This window comes from Dipodomys ordii, unplaced genomic scaffold (genome assembly GCF_000151885.1).
Source record: "Dipodomys ordii isolate 6190 unplaced genomic scaffold, Dord_2.0 Scaffold82, whole genome shotgun sequence".
NCBI lineage: Eukaryota > Metazoa > Chordata > Mammalia > Rodentia > Heteromyidae > Dipodomys > Dipodomys ordii.
In genome coordinates, this window is record NW_012267298.1 from 5,774,046 (window position 1) to 5,788,007 (window position 13,962).

Genomic DNA, 13,962 nt, shown 5'->3' on the forward strand with positions numbered 1-13,962 from the left:
ATTCTTTTAAGATTTGAGAATTATTGAGTCATTGGATATAAATGTAGTTTGAGCTGTAATAGATATTGGATAGATACAGTTGGACAGGATTCCAAATCTTGCTTACTTTCTTTGTTCCCAAGACATTTACACTAAGCTCTGCCTCTGTTATTAAGGAATTAACTTATCACATGTTGATAAATTTCATTTTAAAGAGCAGTGTTTCATGCCTATAATCCCAACTTCTCTGGAGGTCCAGGCCAGAGGATCATAAATTCTGGGTCCCAGCCTATGCCATTTAGTGAGAATCGGCCTCAAAATAAAAGAGGGTTGATAGCATAGTTCATAGAGCATAGAGCCTAGCATGTATACAACCCTGGGTTCAGTCCCCATCATGACACAGCAAAACAGTCATAAAAAAATCAGGTGTAAGTGATAATAGCAGAAACTCAAAATGCCAGTAAGCTGATTCTGTTTTGTGTATATAAGCCTTTTTACTTATAAAAAGGAAGATACATTTTGGTGGGAATCCTAGAATACAATGATAAATTCAGTGTAGTAGTCAGAAATAAAATGAAGTTAAACTCCTGCTTTCAGGTACATATGATTTAATAGGAACATTTAATCTTTTTTTCTAGAAAAAGTATATTATTACTGCTTAAGTAAGCCATATCATTTACTCCTTATAAAGTTTACAAAATTATCTTAGAAAATATACTGTATTCTTAAGTCTTGACTTATTAGACTTTATTTCCAAAGTTAGCCTACATCTACATAAGAAAACTCATTGATAATTTGAGTATTTACCAATACCAGTGAGTGTAAGTCCTGAGAAGCAGTTGAGAGGTCAGTTACCTTAATTTTACTATTTACTTTTTGTATTTACTTGAGTAAACCCAATTCCCCTGAGAAGCATGAGCTGTTTTAAATTTCAGATGTTCTGTAGTCAGATGTTCTATAGCTCTTTAATAGTCTGCTTAAGGATAGACTAATGCTAGTTCCCTTAAAACAGTTAGTCATTCTCTGTCTCATTTCCATCATATTTCTACCATAACCACTGTCCATTCCTACCTTGACATGCAGTTTTATAATCTCTAGAAGATAGTGACATTGTATGGATGAAAATGATACAGGTGTTTTAATTCAGGAATGCTTTTGGGGAAAGAGAAGGTTTAGAGTTGGAATTATACTTGACACACTGTAAGTGGTTGGGTTTAAATCTAGATAGTTGCTAATTATGTAAGTATGGGTAAGTCTTAGTTCACTTATCCCTAAAATGGAAGCAGTAATACTGTTTTTTTTTTTTATTTACAGGTTGATTTTTAGGGATCAGTTGAGCATGTATGTTTAAACTTGCTTTGAATTAAACAAATTTAAATATAAATTATAAGCCATTAACAAATGCAAGGAAAGAGGGAGAGTTGAAGTATCTCTGGGGAGCTGAAGACTTAATCATTAATTTTTAAATGGAGCATTAGTATTGACATAAGAGTGATTTAGAATCGGAAGGAAAAAAATCTGTCATTACAACAAGCTATAGACAATATTTTTTGAGATGATCAATTCTTGTATTTTCATAGTCTTATGGCTCACAGAGCACTCTTCAACTATTAACATGTCTGATCAATATGAATATTGTTTGGTAATGATAAAACTGGTATTGACTATTGATTTAACTTATGTTTTCTGGTTAGAATTACAATAGTTACTTTATAGTAAGCAATCTAGTTATTAAAACAAAACAGATCAAGTAATATGCTGATGTTAGTCTTAAAAGGAATTTGAAACATAGAGTCAATTTAAAACATTCAGATGAGTTATGCTCTTCTGACTCCTTTTGGAATATTTCTATTTAATTCTCTTCTAGATCTAAAGAAAAGGAAAGATTTAAAAAATGTGGAGATGTCTCAAAGTATCAGAGTTTGATAGAACAGGATAAATTTGAATTGGCAAATGCTGTTTCCACACATTTGGAGGTTTATGAACTGTATGGAACATTTGCAAATGTGAGTTTCTTAAGATGGTCATGAACAGAATTTTAATAGAGTTTGAAATTGAGGGAATTAAGATTGTAGCAAGTACAAATGCCTTTTAATTTAAAAGAAATACATATGTTCTGAATTAAACATTACTTTTTCTGATTGAACTTAGTTACTCAAAAGAAAACATTAGAAGAGATAAGTTGTACAATTTACATTTAGGGTAGGTGAATGCTCCCATAAAGTAGTATCTGGATTGCATTTTAGAAATGATTCCATATTTATATTACTTTGATGAACTTAAAATTTATAAAAATATTAGTTGAATACTTTTCAAATGGAGATTATTTTTTGTTATATAAAGAAAATTTTTATCCTTTTACATATAAGGTTGTCCAATGTATATATTATTTTTATGACTCAACTACCTTAGAAAAGCTAATTTTAACTGTAGATTCAGAAAAAAAGTATATATAAATATAATTATATATTGAGTTTCTAAGTTCACAAATCTTGTCTATGGACTGCAGGTGAGGGACCCTTCTCCAGGGAATTCAAATTTGAATTAGTCTTTGTTCTGAAGTTGATTACACTTAGATAATTACAATTTTTTAATCTTACTGTCTAAGTATACCATCAGTTTAACTACTGGGCAGGTTTATACCATTGTACAAATGTTTTAATTCCATAATATTAAAATTTTCCATAAAGTAAATCCCTGTTTACTCTTTTTAATGGTGTCAAAGATAGGAACCACCTCTACCCCTATTCTGAAAGGCACAAATAGAAATAAGGCAGCATAGACATACAAAATGAATATGGTTGGTTCTGCTAGTTCTTCTTGATTTCATGTTCTTCCTTTCATTATGTCATTTTTTAACAAGTTTTCTGACCATAAAGGCTTTTTGGGGGGTTGTTTTATTTTTATGCCCATCTAATTTTCTTGTAAAGGAAAGAGATGGTATATTGGAAAAACAATAAATTTTAACCAGAAGCCTTAAAATAAGAATTGTAAGTGCAGAGAGATGTTTTTCTGCCTCCAGGTCCTGCCAGTGGGAGTGCAGGAGTGTTAGCTTAGGTTCTTTTGAATGGTAAGCTCAAATTTTTTAAAACTCTGTTTTCAGCTCTTTCTTCATGGCATTTTAAAAAAAATCTTAGTTTCAGGCAGGTAAATAACAAACCCGATGCTGAAGTAAGAAAGACATGACAAAGTCACATATATTCTGTTCATCTTGCCAGTCACTTAGAAGAAGAGAAAATTGAGTTGAGAAAAATGAAAAAACATAGATAATATTTGTAACAAAAAGAACAGAAAGTTGAGGCATTTGGTTCAATGTCTGTACTATAACCCATTGCCCCATGTACAGATTCTCTAAAGCTTTGAGCCTCAGTTGACTAAGTGGGCTTGGTGTTCATAGGCCATCATAATTCCTGACTTACTCTAGTGCTGTATGTCTGGTGTTAAGAAGGGTCCTATATATCCAGCAAGTCTGTTATCTTGTTCTTTGGGATCAGAGAACTTGGGTAAGGCAGGTAAATTTCAGGTATATCTATCCTACAAAGTCAGTCTGAACTTATTCTATGTCTGTGTCATATAAAGGCAATAGGTTAGACCAAGAGAGAAGACATTTTTATTAGTTTATCTGACATTGGACCAGATTACATTCATCACATACAATTCACATACATATTTCTATATCCCTAACATCATTCCTTCTGAATGCTGTTCTTGTGTGTGCTAACTTTTCAGGCTGGTCACATCACGTTAAGTGATGGGTTTTTTTTTTTTTGTTTTTTTTTGCTCAAGTAATCAGCACAGCTCCTTCTTCTCCATCTCCACTTTGAAAACCTGTATTTTTTTTGGGGGGGGTCTGGTCGTGGGGCCTAAACTCTGGGCCTGGGCACTGTCCCTCAGCTCTTCAAACCCAGGGCCCCATGCATGCAAGGCAAGCTCTCTACCACTGAGCCACCTTCCCAGCCAGCCCGATGGTTTATTTTTTGATGGGAGCTGATTAAAAGCCATTTATCTGTTGTAGTTAACTACTAAGAAGAATATATTGATTGCAGTTCTAGTTTTGCTGAATGGACAGAACTAGCATCTGCCACTTTTCTGGGTTTTCAGTTTTGGTCTTAAATGATATTCTTTTAGCTGAGGAAGTAGATGCTACTTTTTTAATTTTGTGTTTCCAATATCAGTAATACAATTCTTAAAATAAATGTAAATACTATTTCCAAAGAAAAAAGTCATAGAAATATTTCAGTTTTGCATTATTTTAACCTGTTGTAGTATCTTTCTGTTAGAACCTGCTAAGATTTGAAACATCACAATTACTGACCAATTGAAGATCAAGTACACAATGCAGAGTCCATAATAATTAAACATATAGCTTAACCAGGTGCCAGTGACACATGCTTGTAATCTTACTCAGGAGGCTGAGATCTAAAGATGGAAGTTCAAAGCCAGCAAAGGCAGGAAAGCCTAAAATGCCAAATTGGAGCCAGGGCTCAAATCGTAGAATATAAACTATGAGCAAAAAAGCCAAGGGAAAGTGTGAAGTCTTTTCAGGCTGTAGTACCAATAACACACACACACACACACGCACACACGCACGCACGCACACACACACACACACACTCTTGAACAAGTTATGGAACCTCTCAGAGCTTTTGTCACTCAAAAATTAGGAAAGAGTTGTGTGCTGGTGGCTTAAACCTATAATCCTAGGTTCTTAGGAGGCTAAGATCCAAGTACTGCAGTTTGAAATCAGCTGGGGCAGGAAAGTCCCATGAGAGTCCTATCTCTAATTAACCACCAAAAAGCTGGAAGTGGAGCTGGGGCTCTATAGATAGAACACTAGCCTTGAGTTAAAAGCCTAAGGAGTGGTATCCAAGCCTTGAGTTCAAGCCTCAAGTGTGATGGTTTATAATTACAGTGCTTGGTAGGTTGAGACAGGAGATCTTTCATTTGAAGCTATCCTAGGCTTCATAGTGACTTACAGGATAGCCATGGCTACATAGCAAGCCCCTGTTTTTTAAAAAGTTATCAGTAGGGCTGGGAAGGTAGCTCAGTGATAGAGTGCTTGCCTTGCATGCATGAGGTCCTGGGTTCGATTCTTCAGCCCCACATAAGCAGAAAAAGCCGGAAGTGGTATTATGGCTCAGGTGGTAGAGCGCTAGCCTTGAGCTGAAGAGCTGAGGGACAGCGCCCAGGCTCAGCATTCAGGCCCCACGACCAACCAAAAAAAAAAAAAAGTGATCAATAATAGTGTTTCAGATAGGGTTTGAGGATTAATGAAGACACTGATCATTAAGAATTTAGTATTGTGTGTGGTTACTTGGTGGATACTTAATAAACATTTCAACTATTAAATAGTATGAACGATAGTCATTTTAAGAAGGCAGAATCAAAGATATGTAAACAAATATGACTAAAAAAGATTTTTTGAATGCTAAATATTAAGTAGGGGTAGGCAACTTCAGTGTAACAGAATCTTAATTTTCTGGAATAACTAGGTCTGCAAAAAATCATAGTATATAAATGCTGAGTCCAGTGCTGGTGAAAAGAAGAATGTAGAGGTAGAGAGAATTGATGAAAGTCCACTGGATTCTTGTGGTAGAAAATGTGGTGGAAAGAAAAGTTACAAGCAGGTGGAACTGACAGTTTATATTAAACAGGTGCCATGAGATGTTCAGGTCTGTAAAGACATGAGAAGTAATGTGCTGAGAGACTTAGCATTTATAAGCTATTTATTATCTGAATGTTTTTAAAATTGTAGATTATTTTATATTTTTACTTCAGGTGGAATATCACATACAAATCAATCAAAAGTTGTTTTCAGTTTTTTTAAAGTGAAAAATTACCAGACAGTTTCTAAAAGCACTGAATTCTAAAACAGTAATAGTGTTGCATTTTCAGTATAATTATCAGTGGGTGAGGATGAATACAAAGCATATTGTAAATCTTAAGTATTTCCCTGAGAGGGTAAAAATATTAAGGAGTTACACTGTGTTTGCTTTGGATTACATTTTACCTTGATTTTTTAAAATTTTTTATTGTAAAGATACTATACAGAGGGTTACAGTTACATGAGCAAGGTAATGAGTACACTTCCTATTGAGCATTGTTACCCCCTCCATTGTTTTCCCCCTACCATCTACCTTGATTTTTATTTGGCAAATAATCCTTCTCTTGACAATCATGTAAGGCAGCTCTTATCTGCTTCTAGCTCTTCTAATTTCAATCATTTTGATGAATATTATGTTATGAATGAAGCCCTTATCCATAAAAATATTTAAGTTAATGCTCATTCTGTAGGATTCTGCTAACATGCACATTATGTTTTATCACAAACATTTCAACTCTGTGTCCTGTATAACCATCCTTCAAAACTTAAAAGCACCTTCACCAAGAGAATATTTCTTTTAAAAATACTCTTCTTGAATGCTAGTATAAAAATATTATATCTTTATTAGTTATTACCTTGTTAGTGTGATTCACCTTGTTATGTGATTCACTTTTCTTTGCTGAAATGAATGAAATGAATAAGGAACTGTTGATTTCTAAATTGACAGAAATGACAAATTTTGCTGTCTTATCAACTTAAATATTTAATATATAAATTGAGGAGAATTTAAGGAAACTTTTACCTTTTTATTGACATCATATTGGCTAGGACATTTAGTTAGGACATTCTGCTCTGTTCAAGGAGTTATAAACTTATTATTAAGTAGTAATCAGTTCTAGTTTAAGTGCAGTGAGCACTGAATCATAAGTTTATGTGGGAATTTCCCTTATCTTCCTATAGTTGTCTTTCTTTTTGAATATAGGTAAAAATCTGGTATACCAGGCTAGATGACAAGTCAGAATGAGTTCCTTAAATTCAAATAGCAATGACTTGTTTTATTGTCTTTAGATTGAATGCAAAGTGATTTAAAAAAAATTAGATGTTGTGTCAGACATAGTAACATTCTTACTATTCCTTATGTCTTTGAACTTATTTTAGGATGAATTATATTTCTTGAATTTTCTGAAAATAAACTTTGTTATTCAGGCTTCAAGGTAGATTCCCCAGAGCATTGCAGGCCATCCCTTACTTCTATTGATATCAGTGTCACTCATCAGCCTTTCTTGGAACAGTGTCTGAATTTTAGAGAGGAAAGGCAGATAATGGAGATTCTATAGTAATTTGAAGTGACAGGTGATGATAATAGGTATGAGAGCTCTGTGTAGACTTTTAATGTTGAAGAATCAGTTTGTGAAGTTGCCTTCTCTCCATCTCTTTCTATTGAACACTTTTGAGGTGACAGCTTTGGTTGTTTTCTTTTATACTTGTCCCAAATCATGGTTTTGGCATCTTACCTGAGACTTTACACTCTGAAACTCTGTTTGCTCATTTAAATATTTTCCCAATTCAGTTATAAATGTCTTGGACTGAGCATAATCACTATTCTTTAACAGTTTCCTAGGATTTAGCCTTCAACAAAATGACAAAAACAAAAACATGAACACCACATCTTCCAAATTCAGTAAGAAATTCTTATGTCAATTTGAGTAAAACATAAATAGTGAATCAACATGATAATATTGTATTCCAAGAAAGGGAAGCATTTTTGAATCCATTTATTCAACAATATTTTTCTCTCACTGTGTGTATGTATCAAAGCATTATTACTGTGGAACATCTGCTATAACAGGGAAATGATTTCACTGTGTAGAACTATATGTTAAATTCTAATTTTCTTCATTTTTCATGTATTGCAAAGATCTTGATGTTATGATTTTTCCCCCCCTAAGGTATACATTGATCACTAAATTAAGTGCAAATTTAGACCCTTTGGTGTCTATAGAACAAAGGTTCATCTAGTAGTGTTTTATTTTTAATCCCTAAAAGTTGGAACCAAGCTAACAAGTCCATCTTTTACCATGAGTTCTTGAGAACAGATACCACATTCTTCTTGTCTCTGAATTTCACATTGGCTATTCTCTAACCTAAAGTCCTATGACTGTTTTAAGGAAATATTCATCAACAAATTAATTATGTTCTGTGTATACATTACCCTTGTGTACCATTTAAATCTACACTCTTCTAGTGCCCCAAGTCTATCATGGGTAAAGTCTCCCAAGAACTTTCAGTAAACTTCCTGAAAGTCTGAACTATTGAAGCATGCTATGTGGCCAGTTTCATTGTATATAATGTCATCCCTCAGATAACAGGCCTTATCTTTTTTGTCCTATTGGCATGGGGCCTAGGTTTTTGTGCAAGTTAGTCTTTGCTTTGAATAATGTCTGTACCATTAATATTTTTTGACTGGTCTTCATCTTTAGATGGAGACTATGTTATCTATACTGTGGAGAGTAGCCAAAAAAATCAAGTAAGACTGTTTATATAAAGAGCATTCAACCTGTAGTAAGTAAACAATACAATGACTGATATACATATGACAATAAATATTCTTTCCTTCTCCTTAACTGACTCTTAAGTCTATTTATGATTGGAGTTATGATTTTTTTTGTCAGCAGCTCATAGCAAGTGTCTGTCTTACTAAGTGTTCAAGTATTGTTGAATGAATGAATAGAAATTCAGAAATTCTTGATAATCATATCATTTCTTACATGTTTAAAATTCAAAATTCAAATGGACATGCCTGTAAACACCAGTATTCAGGAACTCAGGCATGAAGATGGAGAGTTCAAATCCTTCCTGGAATATATAAAGTCCCAGAAAATCAAAATTTGAGTAGGAAACTTTGTGAAAAGCTAAATAGGTTATAATCTTGATGATCTCAATTACTTATTTAATTCTTGGCCTTAATCATAAATTTATCATTCTCCTTAGTTATTTATTCTGTTATTTATCCTGAAAGAGGTTTCCTACAATGTAATTTTTAACCTGACTGTTGCTTCAAGACTTCAGCCAACAAAATTTGAGATATCAGAAAAACCATAAGTTACTCAAAGATTCAATTGAGGTTAACAATTCATTTATATTGCCATTCTTAACTAAAGTAGAGCTGTGAATTGGGCCTAGTGGCTCATGCCTATAATCCCAGCTACTTGAGAGGAGGGAGTAGGATTGTGATTTGAGACCAGCCTACATGTAAATATCATGAGACCCTGTCTAGTGAAACAGTGCAGTTGTGATGATTCACAGCTATAAACCCAGCAACGATGAAGGCAAAGGTAGGATTGAAGTTTGATATAAACCCCAGTTAAAAAACTATGAGACTTTATGAAAAGTAACTGAAGTATTAAGGGCTAGAAGTTTGGCTGAAGTGGTATAATGGTTCTAATGTTGAGGTTCAAATCCAAGTTTTTCAAATAAAATAAAGAGAAAAAGGGAAAGAAAATGTATCTTATTACTTGAACCAGCTTATTCTTACTTGAGAAAAGTTTTACTATATATTAGCATAAATTTTGAATTTGAAAAAACTTAGTTTTTTCTGACAATTTAGACAGTGAACAGCATAAGAAAATAGAAGTGCTTATGTTATAAGAAGAATATATCAATTTTTATAAGTTACACAAAATCTCTTCATAGTAGCTAATGAATGCTGCAATAAAGGACAGACAGTCGACAGTCTTATCCTAGGCTTCTCTTAGTGCTGTTGACAATTTTCATGTTTAAGAAATTAGAGCAGCAGAAGCAAAATGAGAGCAACCTTGAAAAAGATGTTTTTTGATTCTTGGTGACTTGTACAGGCATGTCTACCTCAAGAGTGTGTGAATACCATAGATTTCCTTGTTTATGCTTTTCTATACTGGAATGTAGCCTTGCATCAATTTTCCTAAAAAGGTTCAGACCTAAATTAAGGTCTTGGGGAAAACATGCAGATTATCTTCCTTTAATGTTACATCTTATCCCTTCTAAGCACTCTGAGTGGCCATTGTGTATCTTGTCTCTGTGCTGGGGACTAGGAAGATGAGCATGGCTCAGTTTACACCCAGAGCTTACCAGCTGCAGTAGTATTTTTGTATCATGCTCCTTACCTGTGTTCTTTCTCCACAAATGTTTAATGAACATTTCCTGAAAAGATGAGTGACATAATTCCCTATGTTTTCTGGAATGTATTTTCATCTATGGATTTTTTTTTTTGGTCATAGGGCTTCAACTCTGGGCCTGGGCACTGTCCCTGAGCATTTTAGCTCTAGGCGAATGCTCTACCACTTGAGCCACAACACCATTTCTGGTTTTCTGGTAGTTTATTGGAGATACGCATCTCACAAACTTTCCTGCCCAGCCTGGCTTTGAACCACAATCCTCTGATCTCAGCCTCCTGAGTAGCTAGGATTACAGGCATGAGCCACTGGCACCTGGATAACAGTTTAATTTTCTTAAATTCAGTGGTTTCCTAGCATATTTGATCCTGTTACCTTTTTTTTTTCTTGTGTTACACGTTGCAATGTCTCCATCTCCAAGAATAAAAACTGTCCACAGCAGTCAGTTTTGGTACCTGTTGTAAGAATGGAAGGGAATTTAAGGAGGTTTCCATACAAGTGGCTACATGTTAAGTCCTGAACCATGAGTAGATGAAGGGAAGGGCAGTCTAGAGCTGAGAATAAACAATATAATGTAGAAAAAGCACACATGGCTTGACCAAGCATGGTATGTTCAGTATCATGAGATAAAAATAAGATGAAATGTCAAGAGAGCTAAAAAGTTATATTAGAGACAAATTCAGGTTATTGAGATGAATAAAAGATCTTTTATGACACAGTTGTTCCATAAAACAAAAATTTCATTGTTTTGTGTATTTAAAGCTGAGATCCCATAGGGAAAACAAAAATTGCAAATTTATCCAAATATAGAAAAGTTTTGCTATTGGGTTCTTGGTGTTATTTATTTAATCAAATTTGTTTTAAAACTTGTCACCTAAATGGCAATACTGCCCAAAGCTATATTCAATGCAAAACTCATCAATATCCCAACAACATTCTTTAATGAAATAGAAGAAGCAATCCAAAAATTCATAATGAATACTAAAAGACCCTGAATAGCAAAAACAATCCTTAGTGGGAAAAACAGTTCTGGAGGAATATCAATGCCAAATGCCAAACTCTATTATAAAGCTGTAGTTATTAAAACAGCTTGGTACTAGTACATGAACAGGCCTGAGGAGCAATGGAAAAGGATTGAAGACCCAGAAGTGATTTCACAGACCTATGACCACCTAATCTTTGATAAGGGAGCCAAAATTATTAGATGGAAGAAAGACAGTCTCTTCAACAAATGGTGCTGTCAGAATTGGCTATACATGTGTAGAAAATTGAAGTTAGATCCTTATATATCACCCTGCACTAGAATCAACTCCAAATGGATCAAAGACCTTGAGGTAAGAGCAGATACCCTGAAAATATTGTAGGAAAGGATAGGGAATACACTAGGGCTCCTTGGCACAGGTCACACCTTCCTAAATAAAAATTCAGAAACACAACAAATCAAAGAAAGGCTGGATAAATGGCACTGCACTAAACTGCAGAGCTTACACATGGCAAAGGACATACTAGCAAGAGAAGTAGAAAGTCCACAGATTGGGAGAAGATGTTCACTAGCCATATAACAGACAAGGGCCTAAATCAAAATTATACCTAGAGCTCAAAAAATGAAACCCCCCCAAAACAAATCCTCAAACAACCACTCCATTAATAAGTAGACTAAAAAATTAAAAAGAGACTTCTCTGGAAAGAAAATAAGAATAGCTGATAGGCACATGAAGAATTGTTCAACAACTCTGGCCATAAAAGAAATGCAAATCAAAACTACATTGAGATTATACCTCACCCCAGTTAGAATGGCCATTATCAAGAAAACAAATAGTAATACATGCTGGTGGAGATGTGGCAGAAAGGGAACACTACTACACTATTGGTAGGAATGTCAACTAGTTCAACTACTCTGGAAAGCAGAGCTTTCCACATAGAGCTCCTCTATGATTTGGCAATCCCATGTCTGGGTCTTTACCCAAATGACCACAAACAAGGCCACACTAAAGCTACAAGCACAACTATGTTCATTGCAGCATTTACCATAGCTAAGATATGGAACCAACCCAGATGCCCCTCAGTAGGTGAACAGATCAAGAAAATGTGGTATATATACACAATGGAAGTCGATGCCTCCATCAGAAAGAATGACATTGCCCCATAAGGAAATGAAAGGACTTAGAAAAAAGTCATATTAAGTGAAGTAGCCAGCTACAAAGAGACAGTCTCCATGGTTTCCCTCATTTGTAATAATTAGTATATGTCTAGTATAGCCCTATCAGAGGATCACAATAGCTCAATAGTTATGTACATAGGATCATATAAATTGATGCTAATCGAAATGAACTCTAAGATATGGAAACAAGGGTTTCTTTGTTTTTTTCTGTGTTTTTGTTTTTTAATGTACAGTGTGACATTATTTCTTTTTTTCCTTTGGTTTATTCCATGTTGTCACTGTTTTGTATTTTGGTACCTTGTGTCTTGTATATATGTTTATACAAGGGAAGGGGAATAATAAAATGGTGAGACAAAGGACAAAGGGTGAATTACAACAGTGATATTCACAGTACAGTATGTTGGCAATGAACTTTACAACTTAGTAGGGGAGGGGACCCGCAGAGGGGAAGGAAGGTAGGAGAAAACAAGGGAGGGGGGTAACAATGTTCAACAAGAAATGCACTCATTACCCTACTTATATAACTAACCCCTCTGATGTCATTCTTATAATAAAATTTAAAAAACATGTTGCCTATAGTAGTATTTGTATACTAAAATTAGTATATTATAGTATATTAGGATATAAATGATGAGGCGATTTTCTTTCTAAAAACTCTAGTGAACTAATTTTCTAGTTTGGAAGTAATCATAGAAGAATCATCACACATGAAGGCAAAGCAGTGACTTGTTTTGTACTTTAAGATTGAAGGCTTTACTGAGCTTTTTCTTAGTATCATTTATGTTCATTATAAAACATTAGAACAGAGAAAAAGGTGTACTTAGGCCACATAGAGATAGATGTACATGTTGGCATATTCTTGTGTTTTATTTTAAACATAATTGATATATTATTCTATGTAATCTATATATTGTGCTGCTTGCATATTTTCACATCATAAATTCCTTGTAAACATCACATTTGAAGACTAATAATCTACTCAGTATACATTTTATTGTTTGTGCACTCTTCAGTTTTTCCAGACATATTTCAGGTGGTTTCTATTTTCTCTGCCATACAAATCATACTTTGCTTATCAATTTCCAGAATTGAAAATCTTGGGACATTAAAATAGAAATATGTTTAAAGCCCTTGATTCATGTCAGGAGTACTTCAAACAGTAATTTTTGCCCCCAGTTGAAGTATATCAAATAGTTTTTTTCCTCAGATCTTGATACAATTCATTAACAAAAGACAATAATAAGACAAACTTTATGGGTTTAATAGTTCAAAAATATGGACGTACTATTTTTGTTGATAGTTTTAATGATAAGCAATAGTTAAATCTATTTCATACTTTAGATAAACAAATACAAGTATTTCCTCTTGATATGAGGCTTTTTTATTTTTGAGGTATCCATCACGAATTGAAAAAATTGACTATGAGGAGGGCAAGATGTTAGTCCATTTTGAGCGTTGGAGTCATCGCTATGATGAATGGATTTACTGGGATAGCAATAGGTTGCGACCCCTTGAGAGACCTGCACTAAGAAAAGAAGGACTAAAAGATGAGGAAGATTTCTTTGTAAGTAGCAAGATTTTTTTTATTTGCAACTTTTGTTAAATTGTAATGATACGTTTTTAAAGGATTGTGTTAAATTTTACAAAGCTTGTTTATGTTAAGGAAATGCATATGTATTATACATGGAATTGATCTTAAAAGTTGTTTAAAATAGGATTTTAAAGCTGGAGAAGAAGTCCTGGCTCGTTGGACAGACTGTCGCTATTATCCTGCCAAGATTGAAGCAATTAACAAAGAAGGTATGTATTTGAAATGATCTGAAATGTAAAATGGGATCAAGAGAAAA

The 13,962-nt window shown here is 34.0% G+C and overlaps 2 protein-coding genes across 11 annotated transcripts in view; one reads left to right on the forward strand and one right to left on the reverse strand.

Moving 5' to 3' along the window:
- Window positions 1-4,592, reverse strand: part of Tmem71 (transmembrane protein 71) — a 51,292-nt gene extending 46,700 nt beyond the window's left edge. For all 8 annotated transcript variants that reach the window (XM_013025162.1, XM_013025167.1, XM_013025161.1 and 5 more), the window contains exon 1: window positions 4,542-4,592. The gene's annotated coding sequence lies outside the window, so the exon portion shown is untranslated. The remainder of the gene's footprint in view (window positions 1-4,541) is intronic.
- Window positions 1-13,962, forward strand: part of Phf20l1 (PHD finger protein 20-like 1) — an 86,196-nt gene that overhangs the window by 5,043 nt on the left and 67,191 nt on the right. For all 3 annotated transcript variants that reach the window (XM_013025168.1, XM_013025171.1, XM_013025170.1), the window contains exons 3-4: window positions 13,508-13,679; window positions 13,831-13,915. In XM_013025168.1, coding sequence (XP_012880622.1) covers window positions 13,508-13,679; window positions 13,831-13,915 — 257 coding nt within the window. The remainder of the gene's footprint in view (window positions 1-13,507; window positions 13,680-13,830; window positions 13,916-13,962) is intronic.